The 22,310-nt window shown below is 43.2% G+C and overlaps 1 protein-coding gene across 2 annotated transcripts in view; it reads right to left on the bottom strand.

Moving 5' to 3' along the window:
• The window catches only part of LOC120535077 (collagen alpha-1(XI) chain-like), a 456,300-nt gene that overhangs the window by 59,739 nt on the left and 374,251 nt on the right, over positions 1-22,310 (bottom strand). For both annotated transcript variants that reach the window (XM_039762625.1, XM_039762624.1), the window contains exons 43-48: positions 19,776-19,883; positions 10,252-10,305; positions 8,442-8,495; positions 4,210-4,317; positions 1,756-1,809; positions 1,563-1,670 (exon numbers count right to left, since the gene is read on the bottom strand). In XM_039762625.1, coding sequence (XP_039618559.1) covers positions 1,563-1,670; positions 1,756-1,809; positions 4,210-4,317; positions 8,442-8,495; positions 10,252-10,305; positions 19,776-19,883 — 486 coding nt within the window. The remainder of the gene's footprint in view (positions 1-1,562; positions 1,671-1,755; positions 1,810-4,209; positions 4,318-8,441; positions 8,496-10,251; positions 10,306-19,775; positions 19,884-22,310) is intronic.

Here is a 22,310-nt window from a genome sequence, read left to right on the forward strand (position 1 = left end):
GTAAAATCAAGGAAGGTTTCTGTGGGCTCCCTGTATAGTCGGTATGTGCTATGCTGTAGTTTTCAGTACCTATTTTCATTCTATATTTCCTAAACAAGTGTTTCATAAACTTTGGGTTGCGAGTCACCATTGTATTTAACGCCTTGTTGCTTAAGTTTATTTACAATTATATAAAAAAAAAACGATTTGTGTTTTTGCGGTCAAGCAGATGCTAAATTAAGTGGATATTGTTAATTTGTATATAGCACACAAGCAAACAAATAGCTGGTAAGTATTTTTAACTTAGCACAACTTTTCTCAAATTTGGACAATTTCTCAAAATTAGCAGCCAAAACCGCCATGCACGGCCACGCCAACACTTCACTTCCATCAGGCGGATGTAGTTTCTAATTATGACTGCTAGATGGCGTGACCAGTGCTTCCAATACAATCCTTGGTACGTATCGAATACGCATCGACCGGTATTGGCGGGATACATACGCCTCCTCGGCGGCATTTAGGCCGGAAGCAGTTTGAAGCGACAATCATCTTCAAGGGGTTAATTGGAATGGGTCACGTATGGTTTGGACAGTAAGTCGTGGAAGGTCGCCAGCGGATTGTTTAAGCAATCAGCATCGGCGGCGACTCTTGAAGGGGACATAAACTCCGATATTCGGGAGGACAGACAAGATGGTCGTCATGGAATGGGTCTTGAAGACACTAAGGTTGTACTCACACTAGACCTGTTTTTCTTTATTCCGTGCCAAAGCACCACTCCCTACTCCCGCGCTGCACTTAATGTTCTGCGCCCGGGCACACTTTGCGTCACGACCATGTGACTGTGTTTAACATCAAAACTAGATCCGAACACGGAGTGACGGCATGCACGTCCAAAACAATATTACTTATTTTGTGGTTGTTTGGATAACACTCTAACCGTCTTACCGATTTATTGAGTGAATTGGAAATTTTGCTGTTAATTGTGCTGCACGTACAGGATGTTACGGGAGGAATTTGAAGCTTTTCTTGCCAGCTACGATTCACATTCATGTTTAAGGTGAGAATAAAAACCCATTTTTACCTCAAAAGATATTAAATGAAACGACTTGTTGCATCATTGACGCCACCTCTGTTTTCCGTGCTCGGGCACGTGTAGTGATCACACTGTTCCTGAATGCTACTAAGTCGTACTCTGGCCAGGGCACGGTATGGCTGGCCTGGCATGGAGCGATCACACTAGTCAAACAAACTAGACTTTGCGGTGGTTACATGTGTAGAAATGTGCTCGGGCACGGAACGAATTGCCAATGTGAGTACACCCTAAGAGGGGCAAGATTGGACCGCAAAAAAAAAAAACCCTGTGCCATGGAGATCATGTTGATCATCCATCCATCCATTTTCTAACCCGCTGAATTCGAACACAGGGTCACGGGGGTCTGCTGGAGCCAATCCCAGCCAACACAGGGCACAAGGCAGGAACAAATCCTGGGTAGGGTGCCAACCCACCGCAGATGTTGATCATTGGTTTGTTATTTTTATGCTTGCGAAGGTGGCAATGCGGCACACCTCATCATAAGACATACCTTCTCACCAACAGCGCCTGGGTTTCCAATGCCTCCAGGGGGTCCTTGAGGGCCGTCTGCTCCGGGTGGGCCTGAAGGACCTCTTGGTCCAGGAGGACCAGGTGGGCCCTAGTAGAGAATAAGAAACACACAAATGAGAATGAAAGAAGAAGATACTTGTATTATTGAAGATGGGATCATTAAAAAACCTCACCATTTGACCAACGTCACCAGTTTCACCCTTCTCACCAGGGGGACCAGGTAAACCCTGAAAATAAAGAAAACGTTTATTAGACTATTGTAAATGGTGTCTTAAGAATTCAACATGCATACAAAGAAAAAAATATATAATTTATATAAATAACAGCATGCAAATCACAGGCTTGAACAGTAGGTGGCAGAATTAACAATAAAACAAGCCAGATTTTTGCAACATGCCAAGTATTTTAACATTCTCGGAATGGTCGATAGTGAAAAAAAAAAAATCAATTTTTAAATATGTAATGTAGAAAATGTTTAACTTTCGTTGCGGGAATGGGGGGGGGTGGGGGGGTTATTGTTTGTGTGAGCAGAGGAAGTCACATGACTGTTTCTTCTGGTCAGCCAGGAAGAAGCCACCTATAACCTCAGTTAAGCTCCACCCCTTGCCCTGCCTCTTCTCAATATGCTGTCCAAAGACCTGCGGGGTCTCATTGCTGCCACCTTCTAACCAAACGACCGCATCTCCTAGAGAGATGCCAGCTGGCAAACTGAATGGCAGAGGACATCTAAAGAACAGAAGTGTTTCTACCACTTATCTGAATCCGGGTTGTGGGTTGTCCAGAACTCCTTTTTTTCCCACCATCTTCTGTGAGGATTTGGATACCAACCTGTTCCCCAGGCCAGAGCTGAGTGAAATCATCTCTCCAATGTGTCCTAGGTCTGCCCTGAGGTCTCCTCCCTGTTGGATATCCCCAAATCAGTGGCTCAAACCACCTCAACTGGCTGCATTCAATCGAGGAGCAGCGGCTCTACTTTGAGCTCCTTCTGAATGTCTGCGCGCCTCACCCTACCTCTGAGGCCAGAGCTGAGACACCCTGCGATGGAAGCCCATTTCTTTCACTTGACCGTTTTCTTTTGGGCACTACCCAAAGCTTGTGGTCATAAGTGGGGACAGGGACATTGACTGGCCGTTAAATCAAGAGCCTTGCTCTCTCTTGACCATGACTGACCAGTGCAACGTCTGCATGAGAGTCCACATCACTCCTATCCAACTGTCAATCGCTCCCTTCTGTCCTCACCTGTGAACGAGACCCAGAGATACAGTACAACTGCTTGAAGCAGTTTTCCTTCCTGTGGGCCCACCACCTGCCGGAGGAGCCATAAGGGTGTGGTGCATTGTGCTCTGGGTGCCTGTCAAGGGTAAGTGATTTGCTGAACTGATCCCTGGATGCTGAAACTGACTCTGGGGACATGGAATGCTAAATTACCCCCTTGGGACTCTCCCTCTCTATCTGTCTATTTATCTAGTGTTGGATTGGTAGTAAAACTTTTACTTCAGTATCGATGCCAACGTTCGGATCAGTACCGGTACCAAAACGGTATCAAACACATTAACATATAACTCAATGTTCCCAGCAAACAGCAGCCTCCCGTGGACACATCAGAGGGAAAACCGTGTGCCTCCCCGCCTTGCTGCACCTTATGTATATACAGGAGCCAGTTCCCATTCGGGGTCTGCGGAGTCTGGGGGTCCGGATGTGGGTGACTGTGGTGCACCACCCCGTGAATGTAGTCTGCAACTCGTCCAAGTGCAGCATGTAATGGGTGAGTGCACAGACTTTGAAAAATAACATTTATTTCCAATAATGAAATGCTGGTACTGCACCATTTTAAACACTGGGATTTCCTGGAATTTTTCAGTGCTGGGACAAAACACAATTCTATCTATCTATCTATCTATCTATCTATCTATATAGTGCCTTTCATATCTATCTATCTATCTATCTATCTATCTATCTATCTATCTGTCTATCTATCTAGTATATAGTGCCTTTCATATCTATCTATCTATCTATCTATATAGTGCCTTTCATATCTATCTATCTATCTATCTATCTATCTATCATACAGTGCCTTTCATATCTTCTTCTATCTATCTATCTATCTATTCTATAGTGCCTTTCTTATCTATCTATCTATCTATCTATCTATCTAGTATATAGTGCCTTTCATATCTATCTATCTATCTATCTATCTATCTATCTAGTATATAGTGCCTTTCATATCTATCTATCTATCTATCTATCTATCTATCTTGTGGTCCTACTGGTCATGCTGGTGGTTATTTGGAGGTCAGCTCACTCTTTTTCCCATTACTACACTGGTATAAGAGGTCATATCCATCCCCAACACAAGATGCAGTCACCAACTCCTCCTTGGGAATTTGAACCTCTCCTCCAGTGTTTCCCCTCCCTTTCATTAAAGGCCATTCTTTCGTAGTCTAAGCACCCTGACATATCTGCATACCGGAGGGAAAGCCATGTGGCAAGTTAGTGAGCGGACCCCCCAAGGGACTAGACAGACTTGGAGAATTTATATCTGTGAAGAATTGTCATGCATTGGAAAAGGATCATTTACATTTTTTGTAGAAGGAAGTGACATTGACAATAAGCAAAATGTTCATTACCTGCTGGCCAACTGGACCAGGTGGCCCAGGAAAACCTCGAGGACCTTCATCACCTTTCTGACCAAAGAGACCCTGTTGTCCACGTGGTCCTGGCTCTCCATCAGCTCCCTACAGTCACAATCAATTAAAAGAGGACTTTGAAATATGTCAGGTCTGGTCAAACAAGTCATAGGACAGCAGAGGCAAGGACATGAGCAAAAAAACAACCCATTACTGACTAAAGAAGTCGGGTGTCTCATTAATACACTTGTGACATTCAGCTCTCTCTGGCCCTGAGCCCCCCAAAGCACAAATAAATCCAAAGGCATAGATCTTCCCAACTCATTAGCACAAAAGGCAGAGATTTGATTCAGAAGAAAAGGTCAGAAACAGCAGCTTAGGATAAGAGCCAAGTTCACGAAAAGAAGGCCGCATTGTGTCTTGTGACAGTGAGCCATTACTGGCGAGGCACAAAAAAACGAGAAACTGCACTTTGGGTTCTGCCTGCCACTGCGAAAAAGAGCTGGGAGAATTTAGTTAGCATAAGAAATCTCGTTAAAAACGTTTAATGCCTGAATTCGGCATGCGGAACTGAACACATTCAGATAAATAACATAAAAAAAGAACGATAAAGGATAAGATACATCTGACAGAGCGGAACATTTAAAAACCAGCATCTGAAACAGCAGAAACTGGACTGGAGACCTGGGAGGGCTGTGCACACCGGGCAGTCAGGCTTTACATCCATCACCCACCACAGCCTACTACAGTATGAGCCCCCGACACGGACACCTCATGGGCTGCACTGGTGGGAAAAATAGACTGGGAAGGCATGCAGCTCATTCTTTGACCCTGAGGAAGCTGTGCAACCTGTCGGGCACGAATGTCTACGGGATTTGAGAAGCTGCACACAAGATACTGGTCAAGGTCAGTGGGCCATAAAGGCTCTGTGTGGAAACGAGGAGTGCAAGTTTGACAGCCGACATTAAACTGAAGGGAATTGAAACGAGAACAGGATGTGGCCTGCTGGAGGCTCAGGATACCCATTGGTAAGATAGTCTGATTAAGAGAGCAAATCTCAAATAAAAATAAGAAATATAACAAGGACACTCTGCTGAACTGATCTATCTGTGTTATATAGCGCCTTTCTAACAATCACATAGTGACTTTCATAGCCGACTAACCTCTCGGACCTAGAAAGGGCTTGTTGTTAATTTTATTACATGCTGTGCCTTTTCTGCTCATCTAACCATTACGTCAGGCCTCTCATTATTATATAGCGCCTTTCACATCTGTCTGTTTAATGGTGCCTTTCAGATCTACCTGTTTATGCTGCTCTTCGTATCTATCATTATCTACAGTAACTGTTATACAGTGCCTTTCACATCTGTCTGTCATATATTACCTTGCAAACCTATCAATTGCAATTATCATTACGCTACAACTTATTAAGTTTATTACATAGAGAATTCACAAAAAAATATTTTTGTTGCTGATAGATGGCAGCACGATGGATTTTTGTTTATTACAAGAGATTCATATATCTATCTATCTATCTATTATATAGTGCCTTTCATATTTATCTATCTATGTGTTTTATAGTGCCTTTCAAATCTATCTGTTATATAGTGCCTTTCACATCTATCTATCTATTATATAGTACCTTTCACATCTATCTATCTATCTATCATATAGTGCCTTTCATTCTATCTATCTATTATATAGTGCCTTTCACATCTATCTATCTATCTATCTATCTATTATATAGTACCTTTCACATCTATCTATCTATCTATCTATTATATAGTGCCTTTCACATCTCCCTATTCATTATGTAGTGTCTGCCCATTGACATAGCATCTTTCTCTCTTCTAATCTTTCCATCTTTTCTATAGTGCCTGTCCCATCTCTCTTTCCATGAACACACACGTTTTTTAAAAGCACAGTCCTAATCTGTTTGTCTTTCAGAGAATTCAAGAGTAAAACTTCCTCTGATAAAGTCCGTTGGCCACTCCGTCCCTACTTTTCCACAGTTACCTGCTGATGCGCCTCACAGACAGGCCAACATTTTGTGAAGTGCCCTCATGAGGCTTTCTAGTTTTTAAAAAACCCACAACTGATTGCTTTTTCTTTTAACTCCAATCAGATCGTGCAGATTTTGTTATCGCTGAATTTTACTTGCCATATTCACCGTATTTTAAATGTAGTCTCACTGTAATCTACATTTTTTCTTCCTGTTTAGAAATAGTTTTTAAAATGAGAAACTAAGAAAGCCAGTATTTTGAAAGTCATTAAGTTTATAATAAACTCTACATAAACATCATCTGTCCAAACAAGAGAGATGAAGTCTATGGTCTTCCTCAGCTCAGGTCCTTCCTCCTTTCACCTCCTGCTGGCTCTGATCAGGTATGCAGTAGCACTCCATGGCGAGAGGGGGCGCTCTCACTGACTGTCTTGTCTCGTTCTTCTGCAGTACAGGTAAGATTAGCTAAGATGCTGGCTGGCTGGCCACTCCCTCATCGCTTCCTCAGGCCACGCCCCTTCTAGTCCCCCAGAAGGTGGCATCTCACTCCGACCCAAACCCACAGCAGGACGGAGCTCCCAGTCAGACAAAGCAAATGGCGACATTGTGTTTTAGCGTCCCTGTTTATTTCACTGCAGCTTTAAAATTTGAAAAGACTATCAAACAGAAGAATCTGGTTGGCCGCCCCCCATCCCCACATATATTTGGGACTCGGCAAACTGACTCGTTTTCCACAACTTCAACGTCAAAATTGCGATTCCCATTCCAAGACCAATGACATTAATATGGAGTTGACCCCCCCGGCCCACTCCACCCATTCTGTCAGAAGAACATTTGTGAGGCCAGGTGCTGATGAGAAGACCTGGCCCACCAAATCATCCCAATGGTGTCCAGAAGGGTCAAGGTCAGGACTTTTTGTGCAGGCCACTCGAGTTCCTCCATGTCTTTTTGGACCTGGATTTGGGCACAGGGGCACAGTCATGTTGGAAGAGAAAAGGGTCTCCCACAAACAGTACCTTTCGCTGGAGCCAACATTGCCATTATCACTCGGCCAGCAAACTTACAACAAGTGCAATGCAGTCCATAAGGTTAGTGTCCTCCTGGCAGCTGCCAAGCCCAGACTGGTCCATCAGACTGGCATGTGGTGAAGTGTGATTTATCACAACTCCAGAGTCTAGTGGTGGGCAGTGTGCTTTACCTCACGCCAAGCATCAGCTTGGCACTGCCCATCGTCATCTTTCAGGCTTGGTCACGGAAACCCGTTTCATGAAGCTCTTGAAGCTGGTGCTGATGTTGCTCGCAGAAGGATTTTGGGACTCGGTTGTGACTGATGCCACACAGGAGAGGACATTTTACACTGTTAATCATTCAGCAGCCCAAAGCCGCATGCTGTTGCTCATTGACGCGTCTATTTCACCATAATGGTGCTTACAGATGACTGGGGCAGGTCTAGCAGGGCATACATTTCGTGTACTGACTTGTGACAAAGCAAAGTTGCCATCCTACGGCAGCGCCATGTTTAAAGTCACAGAGCTCTTCAGCTTCTCTGCATGACCATGCGTCTGATCTGATGCACCAACATGTCACCACTGGCTCCTCACACACCAAACGCAGCCCACTTTGCCGATTGTTCCCACTCTGTTAGCGGTAATGGATGTTTGTATTGCTCTACTTTTCTTAAAATTAAGAAGGACGTCTCTTCTGTGAATTTGTGCACAAACACTTTAGTCCAGAAATGCTGTGGTCGACTCAAAGGAAAATCCACTCACTAAGGATGCCAAGAGCTGAAAGAGACGCGAGGAGAGCAGCAGGAGGAAGCCTCTTTGAAATGCCACTGCTCACCGCGTTTATGGCCATGGACACGGCAGGACAGGGCAACATCCTGGGACGCCTTTTCTGTCTTTAAATAACAACTTACTGCAGGAACATTTCAAAATTCAACTTGAGATTTATTGAGGAGACTTCATACTTGTGTGTTGAGGTCACAGAAGAAAAGCTAGGATGGCAGAAGTCACATTCTGATACTGCGGTGAAATCCACAGACAAGCCTGATGGACACTTAGTCTGAAAGTAGGAGCGAGAGAGACGGCGCTTGAGGGCACCACCTACTGGCAGCCGTATAACTAAAGACCACGCAAAAAGTCAAACCAGCAATGCCAGTGAGTCAGGCAGGGCTGTGAGGGTAAAAGAAACAATTACAGTGAAATGACAAAAGACAGTAGTTACTTACAGCTGGGCCGGGCTGTCCGATAGGACCCTGGGGACCAGTAGGACCAGGAGGACCCTTAAAAAGAAAACAGCATAGAAATAAATAACAGATACTGTAGATAGATAGATAGATAGAGAGATAGAGTAAAGCCACCAAACAATACAAAGACAGATTGAGAGCTACAAAATGCACAGTATAGGATAGACAAATACAAAATGTACTATATACAGAATAGAAAAAAAGAAAAAGAAAAAGTACAGTGGCTATGGATTACACTATATGATAGATAGATAGATAGATAGAAAGAATTTGGTATAGTAGGCAGGAATAGATAGATAGATAGATAGATAGATAGATAGATAGATAGACAGATAGATAGATAGATAGATAGATAGATAGATAGATAGATAGATAGATAGATAGATAGACAGAATTTGGTATAGTAGGTAGGATTAGATAGATAGATAGATAGAAAGGCACTATATAACAGAGATAGACAGACAGATATATATAAAAGGCACTATATGATAGATAGATGTGAAAGGCACTATATAATAGATAGATAGATAGATAGATAGATAGATAGATAGATAGATAGATAGAAAGGCACTATATAACAGATAGATAGACAGACAGATAGATATGAAAGGCACAATATGATAGATAGATGTGAAAGGCACTATATAATAGATAGATAGACAGATACAAAGAATTTGGTATAGTAGGCAGGATTAGATAGATAGAATTTGGTATAGTAGGTAGGATTAGATAGATAGATAGATAGATAGATAGATAGATAGATAGATAGATAGATAGATAGATAGAATTTGGTATAGTAGGTAGGATTAGATAGATAGATAGAATTTGGTATAGTAGGTAGGATTAGATAGATAGATAGATAGATAGATAGATAGATAGATAGATAGATAGATAGATAGATAGATAGATAGATAGATAGAAATGGCATTCTAAACAATAGCTAGAAAGATATGCAAGGCACTACACAGGACAAATGTCATTTTCTTAGATCACATTATTCTTGTTTACTTCGTTTCATTTGATTGTATAATCAGACCACCTTCCTATTCCCATTCTGATCCCCTCATTTCTTTCCAGTCAGATTTTTCTTTATATATTCCATATAAATAACAAGCCCAAAGGGGGATTTTTCTACTAGCAGCCGTAAAGGGACATTAAAGGCGTCACTCGGACCTCTAGTGACCTCTGTGACAGCCCCTTCTTGTATGTGCCCTTAGACATGTCCATGTATGTTTATCAAACCTGCTTTAACCAGTTTAGGACTGTTAGAGGTTGGGGTTACAAAGCAGAAGACCCCCTAGGTAGAACGCCAGTCCTTCAAAGTGTTATAGCCTTGGAATTTTAGAAAGCAGGCTTATCAATGGCAGTATCCATTGTTTTATTTTATTTTATTTTTATATGATGAATGGATTCACATTCAACTAAATGTTAAATGCTTTGTGAAGTTTACAGCTTACTCAGTGTGAAAGGTGCAGATTGTCATAGTGAGGTTTTAGAAGAGACCACATGTGCCTACATCTTAGTTAGATATAATACACAAACAGGTTTCAGCCAAATAAATTAAATATATATGAAAAAGATAACAAAGCAAGAAATGCCTACTGGTCAGTTCTACGTGACATTTTTAAACCAGTGTCAGATGGAGCACATAAACTACTTTTACTGGACCAAGGTTTAGAGCTCCCCCTGGTGGACATCATTCACATCATCAACAGCAGCAGACAATACAATTCTGCAGGCAGTGCTCGTGAACCTTTTTTCTTTTTTTGTGTCTGATTTTATTAATACACACCTGCTCACCCTTGTCACCTTTGCTTCCTTTCTGTCCGGGTTCCCCAATCTCACCCTGTTGGAGAAAAATAAAAGAGTCAGACAGATTTCTTCAAGTATCAATTCAGCCTGTGGGTTTTGTGCATTCAGTCATAAAGCAAAGTATCGATCAGCTGAGATGAGAACCAAATAGAAACCAAATCGAGTTTTTTTTTTTTTCTTGTTTTTCATCCTGCTGAGTGCCAATAATCCCCAGGAAATGCTGCAGAACTTTGTAGCCAGGAGATTATGCACTCGCCGACAACAGTCTGCATTCCCGTGGCTTTACGCTAATCCCTTTCTGTATTATGTTGCACTCTTAAAACATCAAGAGGGATGCAGGCGTGATGAAGCTATCCAAAAGATTTGCTGTTCCAGTTGGGATACTGCATGTTAATGCGGAAAACAATTAAAAGAGGATGGAATGATTTGGCACCACTGAAGGAAGATTAAACCCCATCGAGTAGGCAGACAGATTCCAGCATTAAAGAATCGTTTTTATTTTCTTGGAATTTTCTAGAAAAACTAATAAGCTTTTGATCAAATGTCCAGTTTTGTCTTGAAATTTGATGCAAACACTTTTGTTTGAATGGCAGGATCTTTCAGGTCCCCTGATTGTCTGTTATTAATGGCAGGAATCAAAGGAATACCTAACCCTCACCCTAGCTGGCACTGAGCAAATGAAATGGCATAAGGGTCTAACACTCTAACTCTTACCTTACCCTTCATCTGGAGTTGGCACTAAACAAGTGAGATGGCATAAGGATCTAACACACTAACTCTTACCCTACCCTTTATCTGGAGTTGGCATTAAACAAGTGAGACAGCATAAGGGTCTAACACCCTAACTCTTACCTTGCCTTTTATCTGGAGTTGGCACTGACCGAATGAAATGGCATAAGGGTCTAACACTCTAACTCTTACCTTACCCTTTATCTGGAGTTGGCATTAAACAAGTGAGATGATATAAGGGTCTAACACACTAACTCTTACCCTACCCTATATCTGGAGTTGGCATTAAACAAGTGAGATGATATAAGGGTTAATCACCCTAACTCTTACCTTACCCTTCATCCGGAGTTGGCACTAAACAAGTGTATATACTCTGTCCCCTTAAAACAGAGTTCTGGGGGTGGGGTCATCATGATGTCATCACTGAGGGACCACCCATTGCTGCTTTAACTCCAGGCAGAGGATCAGGCCAGCCATTAGAGCTTTGGAGAGCTTTAGAGTTTGGATTTGATTTTTTAGTGTCATTGATTGTTTGCTCTGTTTCTGTGGATTTTGCCTTTGGTTCATGTATTGCGATTTGCCGCCTTGGTTTACCCCTTTTGCCCTTTTTTTGTTAATATAAATAAACGTTTCAATTATAACACAGTTTTGCCTCTTTAAGCCAGGGGCTTTTATGGTTTCCTCTCCCTTTTGTACTATTTTGAAGAGTGGATTTTTTTAAATGAGAGAGGATCGGGGGCCTCATTTATAAAACTCTTCGTGGATTCAAGCATGAAAATATGAAAATATGTCTACGCCAAAAACACAGGAAAATGTGTATGTCAAAAAAAAAAAAAAGTCTGCTATATAAAACCTGCTGTAAGCACATTTCTACTGTAGATAAATCACACTCACCTTGTTAATATGTACACATAAGCGTGTCTCGCGGGCCGCCCTGCAACCTTCATATATGGTGCATTCTAATCAACCTCATACATATGCAATCAGGATGCTGCAGGACTTCAGTGGGTGGTAGAGTTGACGGGTTGAGACCCCACCACATGCATTTAAGTGTACCTGGCTGTGCTCTGCAAACGAGTGCAAAATGTATGTGTGAAATTTTAGCGTCTCTCCTCTACGCTCTGGGAGTCTGGGAAAGGCACAAGGTGCCAGCACCTGAGCAGGCAGACACTATCAGCTGGCACGTGTAAAGACGAGGTTGCTGTTACGGGCCACAAGAAACACGGGGGGTTCAGTCAGTCCTCTTACCGACAAGCCAGCCACCACATACCGAACGGTCACGTCTGCCAAAGCTAGTCTGCCTCGAAATAAACGAGTCACGGGTTGACTCAGGCACTTGGAGACACCATGTTTGCCAGGCGTTAATGGAATGTCACTGCTTACGGTTAACAATAGCAGATTCATTCTTGAGAGGTGGTCTGAGTATGTTAGGGGAACCAGACAACATGGCTGCAAATTGACTTTTTATTTTGGCAAAAACCTGGTGTTATGTGTACAGTGGGTATAGAAAAGAGTCCATCCATCCATCCATCTATCCATTATCCAGTCCGCTACATCCTAACTACAGGGTCATGGGGGTCTGCTGGAGCCAATCCCAGTCAACACAGGGTGCAAGGCAGGAAACAAACCCCAGGCAGGGCGCCAGCCCACCACAGTAGAAAAGAATCCCTCCCTTTGAAATATTCCCATTTTTTTTGCTTTACAGCCTTAATTGAAAACACACCGTAAGAGCCATTTTCCTACTTCTATAAGATTCATGAATATTTTACTAGATGACAACCCATAATCTATGGAAGGTTCCTAAACCCCCCGTAAGTAGAATTGTATTGGTATATTCTTGACATTTCTAACAGCTTTGAGTAAACATTATTCTTCAGTTAGTGACCAGCCTTGCCATGTGTAAGCTGCAGAAGGCATAAGGTTTTAAACTGTGCCAACCGTGCCAACCGGCCTTTTGTGTGTGTGACACAACTCTAAGAAAAGATCACTTATTTAAGTACTGTACCGTACGCTTAAGGTGTACAAATTAAGAACCTTTAAGTACAGAAAGAAGAACTAAAGTTTATAGAAGATACATTTTTCCTTTTTTTTTTTGTTTTTTATTCTACGTGTGTAACTATTTTCCCTTTATTCCTGTGTGGATTTTTTGCTTTTAACTTTCACTAAATATTTTTAAAACAAACTTTTGGACAGAGAGATTTCTTTCGGCACGCGTTTTACCCGTGCTTGATCTTGCCTTACACTTTGGCGAGCTACGCACACACAAACTAATATTTCTTGCCAGCTTTACTTACTCAATGCCACCTCAAACATCCCAGTGAAAGACATCACAGCTACAGTTGAGAACAATTATAAAAAATCAAACACAAGACCTACTGAGATTAATAAAGGACCCCCCCCAATGTCATTTTGTTGAGCCCCCTTTTCCTTTAATGACAGCCTTGAGTCTGTTGATTCTTCTCTCTCAGCTTTGCACACCCACATTGTGTAATCTTTGCCCCCCACTCTTCTTTACAGTTTAGCTGTTCAAGTTCGGTCACATTGGACGGTGAGCGTCGGTGGTCTGCTGTCTTCAGATCTTTCCACAGAGTTCGGTCTGGGCTCTGACTGGCCACACCAGGACATTCACTTTTTTCTCCTTCAGCCACCGTGTGGTCCATGTTGCTGTGTTCTTCGGCTCGTCGTCGTGTTGAGAGGTGAACATTCTGCCCATCTTTAACTTTCTGGCAGAGGGTAGCAGGTTTTCCTCCAGAATATGATAGTGTTTTGCCCCCTCCATGTGTCCTTCTACCCTAACGAGACCCCCACAACAGGATGCTGCCCCCTCCATGCTTTACTGTCGGTATGGTGAGCTGCATTGGTGTACCGTTTGGTGTTGAGGTCAAATAAGTTTGATTTTGGTCTCATCTGACCAGAAGACTGGGAATTTTCAAGGTGCATTCTGGGAAAGTTCAATCCAGCCTTAATATGGCCTTTCTTGAGAAGTGCGACCCTCCTGAACAAGCCACAATGGTGGAGCGCTTGTCAAATTGTTGTCACCTGCACACCACTAATGACCACTCTTTGCCATCAAATCCTGTAACTCCTTCAAAGTGGCCATTGGCCTCTCTTCCCAGTTTCCTCCTTGTTCTTCCATTCAGTTTGGAGGGTCCTAGTAGTGCCAAACACTTCTTTATGATGGACTTCACTGAGCTCCTTGGGATTGATAAAGCCTTTGAGATTTGTTTTAGTCTCCATCTCCTGCCTTGTGTCCGTCCACAACTCTGTCCCGGAGATCTTCTGAAAGTGGTTTGCCACCCATAGTCAGTTGTTTGCTGTCAGTGGCACTGCCAAGCAAGGGAATGAATGGACCAGGAACAGCTTCACTAATCACACTCATTACAACTGAGCCCAGGTGGGAGGAAACCAGTAACCGCAATGGAAATGGTGGGCACTGACAACTGATGGAGTTTAGGGGGGTGGTGATCCTTTACTAATCTCAGGATTTCTTGATTTTATTTTTTATAATTCTTCTGAACTGTAGCTGTGATGTCTTTCACTTGGATGTTAGAGATGGCATTGACTAAATAAAGCTGGAAAAAATATTAGTTTGTGTGTTAAGGCTGTAAAGCAAAAAAATGGGAATATGTCAAAGGGGGGATTCTTTACTATACCCACTGTACATGTGCGCCCACAAATATATACGGAAACCAGATGTAGCGCCTTGTCAGTCGGTTAATGGCTTCTAGCACAGCAGGCATTATGGAGTGAAGCCTGGCTGAGATATCCATGACTTGTCGGCCAGTGACCTGAGAAGTGACAACAGGTGGCCGAAACAAACTGACGAATAACTAAACAAAGTTCTTCAATGTATTTACACAGCATTGACCATCTTAAAAAGGAACTCAAATGCAGCCTGTGCATGACAATCATCACATCTGATGTGTCGGTCATCCTAAGAACGACTGGGTGATATGATTGATTATTATCATCGAGAACACGGTGGCACAGTTAGAAACTTATTACAGGCAGATTTCCCATAAATGCTAGAAAGTTCTTCTTCGTGGCCACAGACAGATGGAATAAATGACCGAGTAGTGTGGTAGACAGTCGGACTTTATATCTCGGCTTGATGGTATGTTGGAGAAGTTAGGCAGACAGCATTAATAACCTTGAAGGGCTGAATTCGATTCATTAGATCAGAACCCTTATCATTTTTGCTGAGCTTCTGGCTCAGACACAGGCAAGCAGAGTGTGATGGTGTGAGGAACCTCATCAGAACTGGCCGCTGTTAAGAGTGGTGACCAGCAGGGGGCAGTGGTGGGGCCGCTGCTATTTTTAATATCTATAAATGATTTAGATAGGAATATAAGGAACAAGCTGCTGAAGTTTGCAGATGATACCAAGATAGGTGAATTAGCAGATAATTTGGAATCCGTTATATCATTACAGAAGGACTTGGATAGCAGACAGGCTTGGGCAGATTTGTGGACGATGAAATTTAATGTCAGTAAACGTAAAGAATTACAAATAGGAAGTAAAAATGTGAAGTTTGAATACACAATGGGCGGTCGGAAAATCGAGAGACCACCTTATGAGAAGGATTTAGGAGTCGTAGTGGACTCTAAGCTATCAACTTCTCGACAGTGTTCAGAAGCCATTAACAGAATGTCAGGTTATATAGCGCCTTGACGTGTGGAGTACAAGTCACAGGGGGTTCTGCTCAGCTCTTTATAACCCACTGGTGAGGCCTCATCTGGAGTCCTGGGTGCAGTTTTGGTCTCCAGACTACAAAAAGGACATAACAGCACAAGAAAATGTCCAGAGAAGAATGCGACTACAAGTCACAGGGGCTGATTAACCCACTGGTGAGGCCTCATCTGGGTCCTACAGGGGATGAGTTATGTGAGGAAAGATTAAAGAAGTTGAAAGTTTTAACAGCTTAATGTCAGTAAATGTAAAATATTACACATGGGAAGCAAAAATGTGAGGTTTGAATACAGAATGGGAGGTCTGAAAATCGAGAGTCCACCTTATGAGAGGAATATAGAAGTTGTGTTGGACTCTACGGTATCGACTTCCAGACAGTGCTCAGAAGCCTTTAATTGATTGTCAGGTTATATAGCGCCTTGACGTGTGGAGTACAAGTCACAGGAGGTTCTGCTCAAGTCTTTATAACACACGGGTGAGGCCTCATCTGGAGTCCTGGGTGCAGTTTTGGTCTCCAGGCTACAAAAGGACATAACAGCACAAGAGAAGGTCCAGAGAAGAGCAACTAGGCTGATTCCAGGGCTACAGGGGATGAGTGATGAGGAAAGATGAAAAGAGCTGAAAGTTTTAACAGCTTAATGTCAGTAAATGTAAAATATTACATGTAGGAAGTGAGGTCTGAATACACAATGGGAGGTCTGAAAATCGAAACTACGCCTTATGAGAAGGATTTAGGAGTCGCAGTGGACTCGACACGATAAACTACCAGACAGTGTTTGTCAGAAGCCATTAAGAAGGCTAACAGAATGTCAGGTTATATAGCGCCTTGATGTGTGGAGTACAAGTCACAGGAGGTTCTGCTCAAGTCTTTATAACCCACGGGTGAGGCCTCATCTGGAGTCCTGGGTGCAGTTTTGGTCTCCAGGCTACAAAAGGACATAACAGCACAAGAGAAGGTCCAGAGTAGAGCAACTAGGCTGATTACGGGGGTACAGGGGATGAGTTATGAGGAAAGATGAAAAGAGCTGAGCCTTCACAGAGATGAAGAGAAGACCTGAGTGAAGTGTTTAAAATTATGAAGGGAATTAATCCAGTGGGTCGAGACAGCGACTTTAAAATGAGTTCCTCAAGAACACGGGGACAAAGTTAAAAACTTGTTACGGTTAAATTTCACACAAACATTAGTACTAAGGTGTTGTACCGTGTTAGCCATTATGAATGTAGACAAAAGCCAAGCAAAATGACCCCTTGTATTGGCTAACTAAAAAGATTACAATTTACAAGCTTTGGAGGCAACTCAGGCCCCTTCTTCAGGCAAGGCTTTTCTCTACACAAACATTAAGAACAACAGACACTTGGAATAAGCGACCAGGTAGTGTGGTAGACAGTAAGACGTTAGGGACTTTCAAAACTCGACTTGATGTTTTCGAGATAAGTGGACAGGACTGGCGACCTTTGTTGGATTTTCTTTTCCTAGTTAAGATTCTAGCAGCTCCATTCTGCACTCGCTGCAACTGATTGATGTCTTTTTTTGGTAGTCCTGAGAGAAGTGCGTTGTTGTAATCTAGTCGAATGAAAACAAAAGTGTGAACTCATTTTACAGCACCTTGCAAAGTTAGAACATCAGAACACTCTGGACGAGGACAGGCCATTCAGCCCAACAAAACTCCCAGTCCTGCCCACTTATTTCTTCCAAAAAAATGAAAGGGTCGGGTTTTGAAAGTCCCTAACGTCTTACTGTCTACCACACTACTTGGTCGCTTATTCCAAGTGTCTTTGGGTAAACCCCTTCTATGGTTTTTGGCTGAGGATACGCCTTCAGCCCATAAAAAGCGTCTCACTGCAGGATACTGCTTTTCTGACATGCAAATGGAGAGCGAAGTGGCCATGTGTACTCCTAGGAAGCAATAGGAGAAAATGACGGATGGAAGTCGACACTTCATCAGTGGGACCACAGGCACACTGCAAGTCCACATGTGAACAACAAGTCAAGTCAAGTTGGGGAACCTGCACTGGGACAGGGCGTTGCCGCACCCACTACACGACAAAACAATTCGGGATCCCGGTTGGCAAACCCCCAGGCAGACACACGGTTCAGTCCCACTCTCTGGAAATGATCCTCTATCTGCCGCGGCCAGGTGTTACATGGGTGACTCCTTGGCCTGGCCCAGCACACTCGGGCCCCAACAGTGAGGATCTTACAAGCTGGATCACGCTCGGGGTAAACGCCCCACATGGCCGTAGTGCCATAACTGACGCTCCATCACAATGCAGGTCATGTGTCTCATTCAGGACTCCATGAGCAACACAAAGTCAAACCAATGGTACCCAAGGATTCTCCATAGAGATACAGGAGTCCATTCTTCATCTCAGGTCACTGGATAGCGTCCATGTCTCACAAACAGGGAGCACCAGGACTCTAAAGACTTGGACCTTCGTCCTTTTGCAGATATTGAGAGCACCACACACCCCTTTCCAGTGACCTCATGACCCCCCCAATGCTCTCCCAATCCGTCTACTGACGTCATAGGAAGAGTCATGAATGTCACTGCCAAGGTAAGTAAACCTCTTAATGACGAGGTTGACACTCTCACCGCAGACAGACACACTGATGATGGCCGTGCCCAAGAGGTCATTTCAACTTTCAATTTCAATTTCGATTCTTTATTCTCATGTGTACAAGTGCCATGTACAATGAAATGCTTGCTTGCATGTGCCCACGCAGATAGTGAACAAAAACAAAATGCTCAATAAATAAATGAATAGAAATAAGTAAATAAATAAGACCAGAATCCCAGGAATAAACAGAGACAGTGGCAGACGCATATGTGCAGGTAGTAGCGGAGGTGACACAAGGTTACTGATTGTTCATGAGTCTGAGTGCAGTTGGGTAGAAACTGTTCCTGTACCTGGAGGTGCCCGTCCGAATGGACTTTAGTCACTTCCCCGATGGGAAAAGGGTGAAAAGTGACAGAGCATGGTGGCTGGGGTCCCGCCTGAGACCGTTCACTTTCCTAAGACAGGGTGTAGTGTGGATGCCACGGGTCGCGGGGAGCTGTGTGCCCGTGATCTGCCCTGCTGTGTTCACCACCCACTGCAGAGCTCTGCAGTCCTGAAGTGAGAAGTTGCTGTACCAGGATGTGATGCCTCCTGTCAGGATGGATTCCACAGTACACTTGTAGAGTCTGCACAGGGTTGTGGGGGACACCCGGGCCTCACTCAGTCTCCTGAGGAAGTAGAGGTGTCATTGGGCTTTCTTGACTACTGCCGCAGTGTGACTTGACCATTTAAGGTCATCAGTGAGGGTCCAGCCACTCAGGTTCCCAACAATGAGGATCTTAGGAGCCGCATCACCCTCGGGGAAACACACCACATGGCCGTAGTGCTGTAACTGACGCCTTATCACAATGCAGGTCATGTGTCTCATTTGGGACAACATGAGCAACACAAAGTCAAACCAACGGTACCCAAGGATTTTCTGGAGAGACACAGGAGTCCAGTTTTCATCTCAGGTCACTGGATAGCGTCCATGTCTCGTAACCATATAGCAAAACAGGAAGCACCAGGAATCTAAAGACTTGGACCTTCGTCCTTTTGTGTAGATATCAGGAGTGAAACGGGATCTCGAGTTGTTTCGCTATGTAGTGGGTGCGCCAACACACTGACCAGTGCATGCTCCCCAACTTGACTTGACTTGACTTGTGAGGGTGACTCCGAGGAACCTAAAGCTGCTGACCTGCTCCATAGCCTCACCTCCACCGCCTGTTTTCAGGAAATCCACAATCATCTCCTTAGTTTTGCTAACGTTGAGGGTGAGGTTGAACAGCCAACTCAAATAAAAAAATCAAAAACGGTGCCCATAATTATTGGCTTACCCTTGTACTTTTCCTTATTAATATTCCTTCCACAATGTCTAAGCGCAGTCTCAGTTTGCCACTGCAGTTTCTTTCATCGAGACAAAAATGGACTCCAATGAAGATTTTGATGTTGCCTCCGCTTAGGCAGTGCAGAGCACATCTTTTATAAACCTCTTTGGTGTAAATGAGAAGACTGAAAAGTGAGAAGACACCGGAAACAATGCCTTACCTTGTCTCCATCTTCACCAGGAGGTCCTGGAGGTCCAGCTGGCCCAGGGAGGCCTACTGGTCCTTGGATTCCATCTCGTCCAGCAGGACCTTGTGGGCCTTTCTCACCCTGAAACACAAACATATGTCAATGTTTTTTGGAGTTCGGAGTTTCTTTTTTGGTGTGTGAACTTAAATTAAACGAGCGGCCCTGACGTCTATGACACAGACTTTCCAGCTGTCGTCACTGCTGTAATACCTTCAGTGCTAATTATAGATGATGTGATTCATTCATGCGCCACACGCGCAGCACATTTCAGCGTTTTTAACGTCTCTCTTTCCACCTGTCTGCTTTCACTACAGCTGTGGTATTTGAGTAATGCCCGACAAGATGACCTGTGTCACGTGTGGCCTGCTAGTGTTTGCTGCTCTGTGAAATTCTCGTGCCCACTTGTTGGCAGCATATGTTGGCACTGTAACCTGTGGTATTAAAACCCAATACCCTTTACTGCATCTGTTCAGCACCAGCCTGTCACCACGATATGTAAAGTGTTCACAGTCTCAGTCCCTGCTTCTCTCCAAGTCTTCACTTCCAGCTAAAGGTTCACGTCTCCAACGCCTGTTTAATGTGATATATTCACCTGCAAAGTCAAACACCCCGGAGATATTATTAGCATTGGATGCAGATAAAGCATTTGATTTGATTGATGGAACTACCTTTGTGCTTGGAAGTTTGTGAACCCGTTAGAATTTTCAATATTTCTGCATAAATATGACCTCAAACATCATCAGATTTTCACTCAAGTCCTAAAAGTAGATAAAGAGAAACCAGTTAAACAAATGAGACAAAAATATTATACTTGGTCATTTATTTATTGAGGAAAATGATCGAATATTAGTGAGTGGCAAAAGTATGTGAAGCTTTGCCTTCAGTATCTGGTGTGACCCCCCTTACTAAACGTTTCCTGTAACTTCTGATCATTCCTGCACACCAGCTTGGAGGAATTGTATCCCATTCCTCCGTACAGAACAGCTTCAACTCTGGGATGTTGGTGGGTTTCCTCACATGAACTGCTCGCTTCAGGTCCTTCCACAACATTTCGATTGGATTAAGGTCAGGACTTTGACTTGGCCATTCCAGAACATTCACTTTATTCTTCTTTAACCATTCTTTGGTAGAACGACTTGTGTGCTTAGGGTCGTTGTCTTGCTGCATGACCCACCTTCTCTTGAGATTCACTTCATGGACAGATGTCCTGACATTTTCCTTTAAATTCTCTGATATAATTCAGAATTCATTGTTCCATCAATGAAGGCAAGCCGTCCTGGCCCAGATGCAGCACAGCATCCCACACCACAATACCACCAGCACCATGTTTCACAGATGGGATGAGGTTCTTTTGCTGGAATGCAGTGTTTTCCTTTCTCCAAACATAACGCTTTTCATTTAAAAAAAAGTTCTATTTTGGTCTCATCCGTCCACAAAACATTCTTCCAATAGCCTTCTGGTTTGTCCACGTGATCTTTAGCAAACTGCAGACGAGCAGCAATGTTTTTTTGGAGAGCAGTGGCTTTCTCCTTGCAACCCTGCCATGCACACCATTGTTGTTCAGTGTTCTCCTGATGGTGGACTCATGAACATGAACATTAGCCAATGTGAGAGAGGCCTTCAGTTGGGGTCCTTTGTGACCTCGCCGACTATTACACGTGTGTCTTGCTCTTGGAGTGATCTTTGTTGGTCGACCACTCCTGGGGAGGATAACAGTGGTCTTGAATTTCCTCCATTTGTCTGTCTGACTGTGGATTGGTGGAGTCCAAACTCTTTAGAGATGGTTTTGTAACCTTTTCCAGCCTGATGAGCATCAGCAACTCTTTTGTGAGGTCCTCAGAAATCTCCTCTGTTCGTGCCATGATACACTTCCACAAACATGTGTTGTGAAGAGCAGACTTTGATAGATCCTGTTCTTTAAATAACACAGGGTGCCCACTCACACCTGATTGGCATCCCATTGACTCGAATTTCACCTTCAAACTAACTGCTAATCCGTGAGGTTCACTTACTTTTGCCACTCACAACTATAATAATAATAATAATAATAATAATAATACGTTTTATTTATGTAGCGCCTTTCATACACTCAAGGACACTTTACAAATATGTAATATTCGATCATTTTCCTCAATAAATAAATGACTAAGTATAATATTTTTGTCTCATTTGTTTAATTGATTTCTCTTTATCTACTTTTAGGACCTGAGTGAAAATCTGATGATGTTTGAGGTCATATTTATGCAGAAATATAGAAAATTCTAAAGGGTTCACAAACTTTCAAGCACAACTGTACCTTTTCACTACATTAGAGAAATTTGGCCCGAACATTTGTGCATGGATCAATCTACAGGGTGGTCCAGATCTAATTATGCAGATCCTGATTGTCTGGATGACTTTGATTTATGTGGGGACGATTTCAATTCGGCATGAAGGCGACTCTTCATGTCGCCAGTTCGCACACTTCTCGCTGGTCTGGGATTTTTCAGGTGATTTTCTATGTAACAA

Source organism: Polypterus senegalus, chromosome 9 (assembly GCF_016835505.1).
Source record: "Polypterus senegalus isolate Bchr_013 chromosome 9, ASM1683550v1, whole genome shotgun sequence".
NCBI lineage: Eukaryota > Metazoa > Chordata > Cladistia > Polypteriformes > Polypteridae > Polypterus > Polypterus senegalus.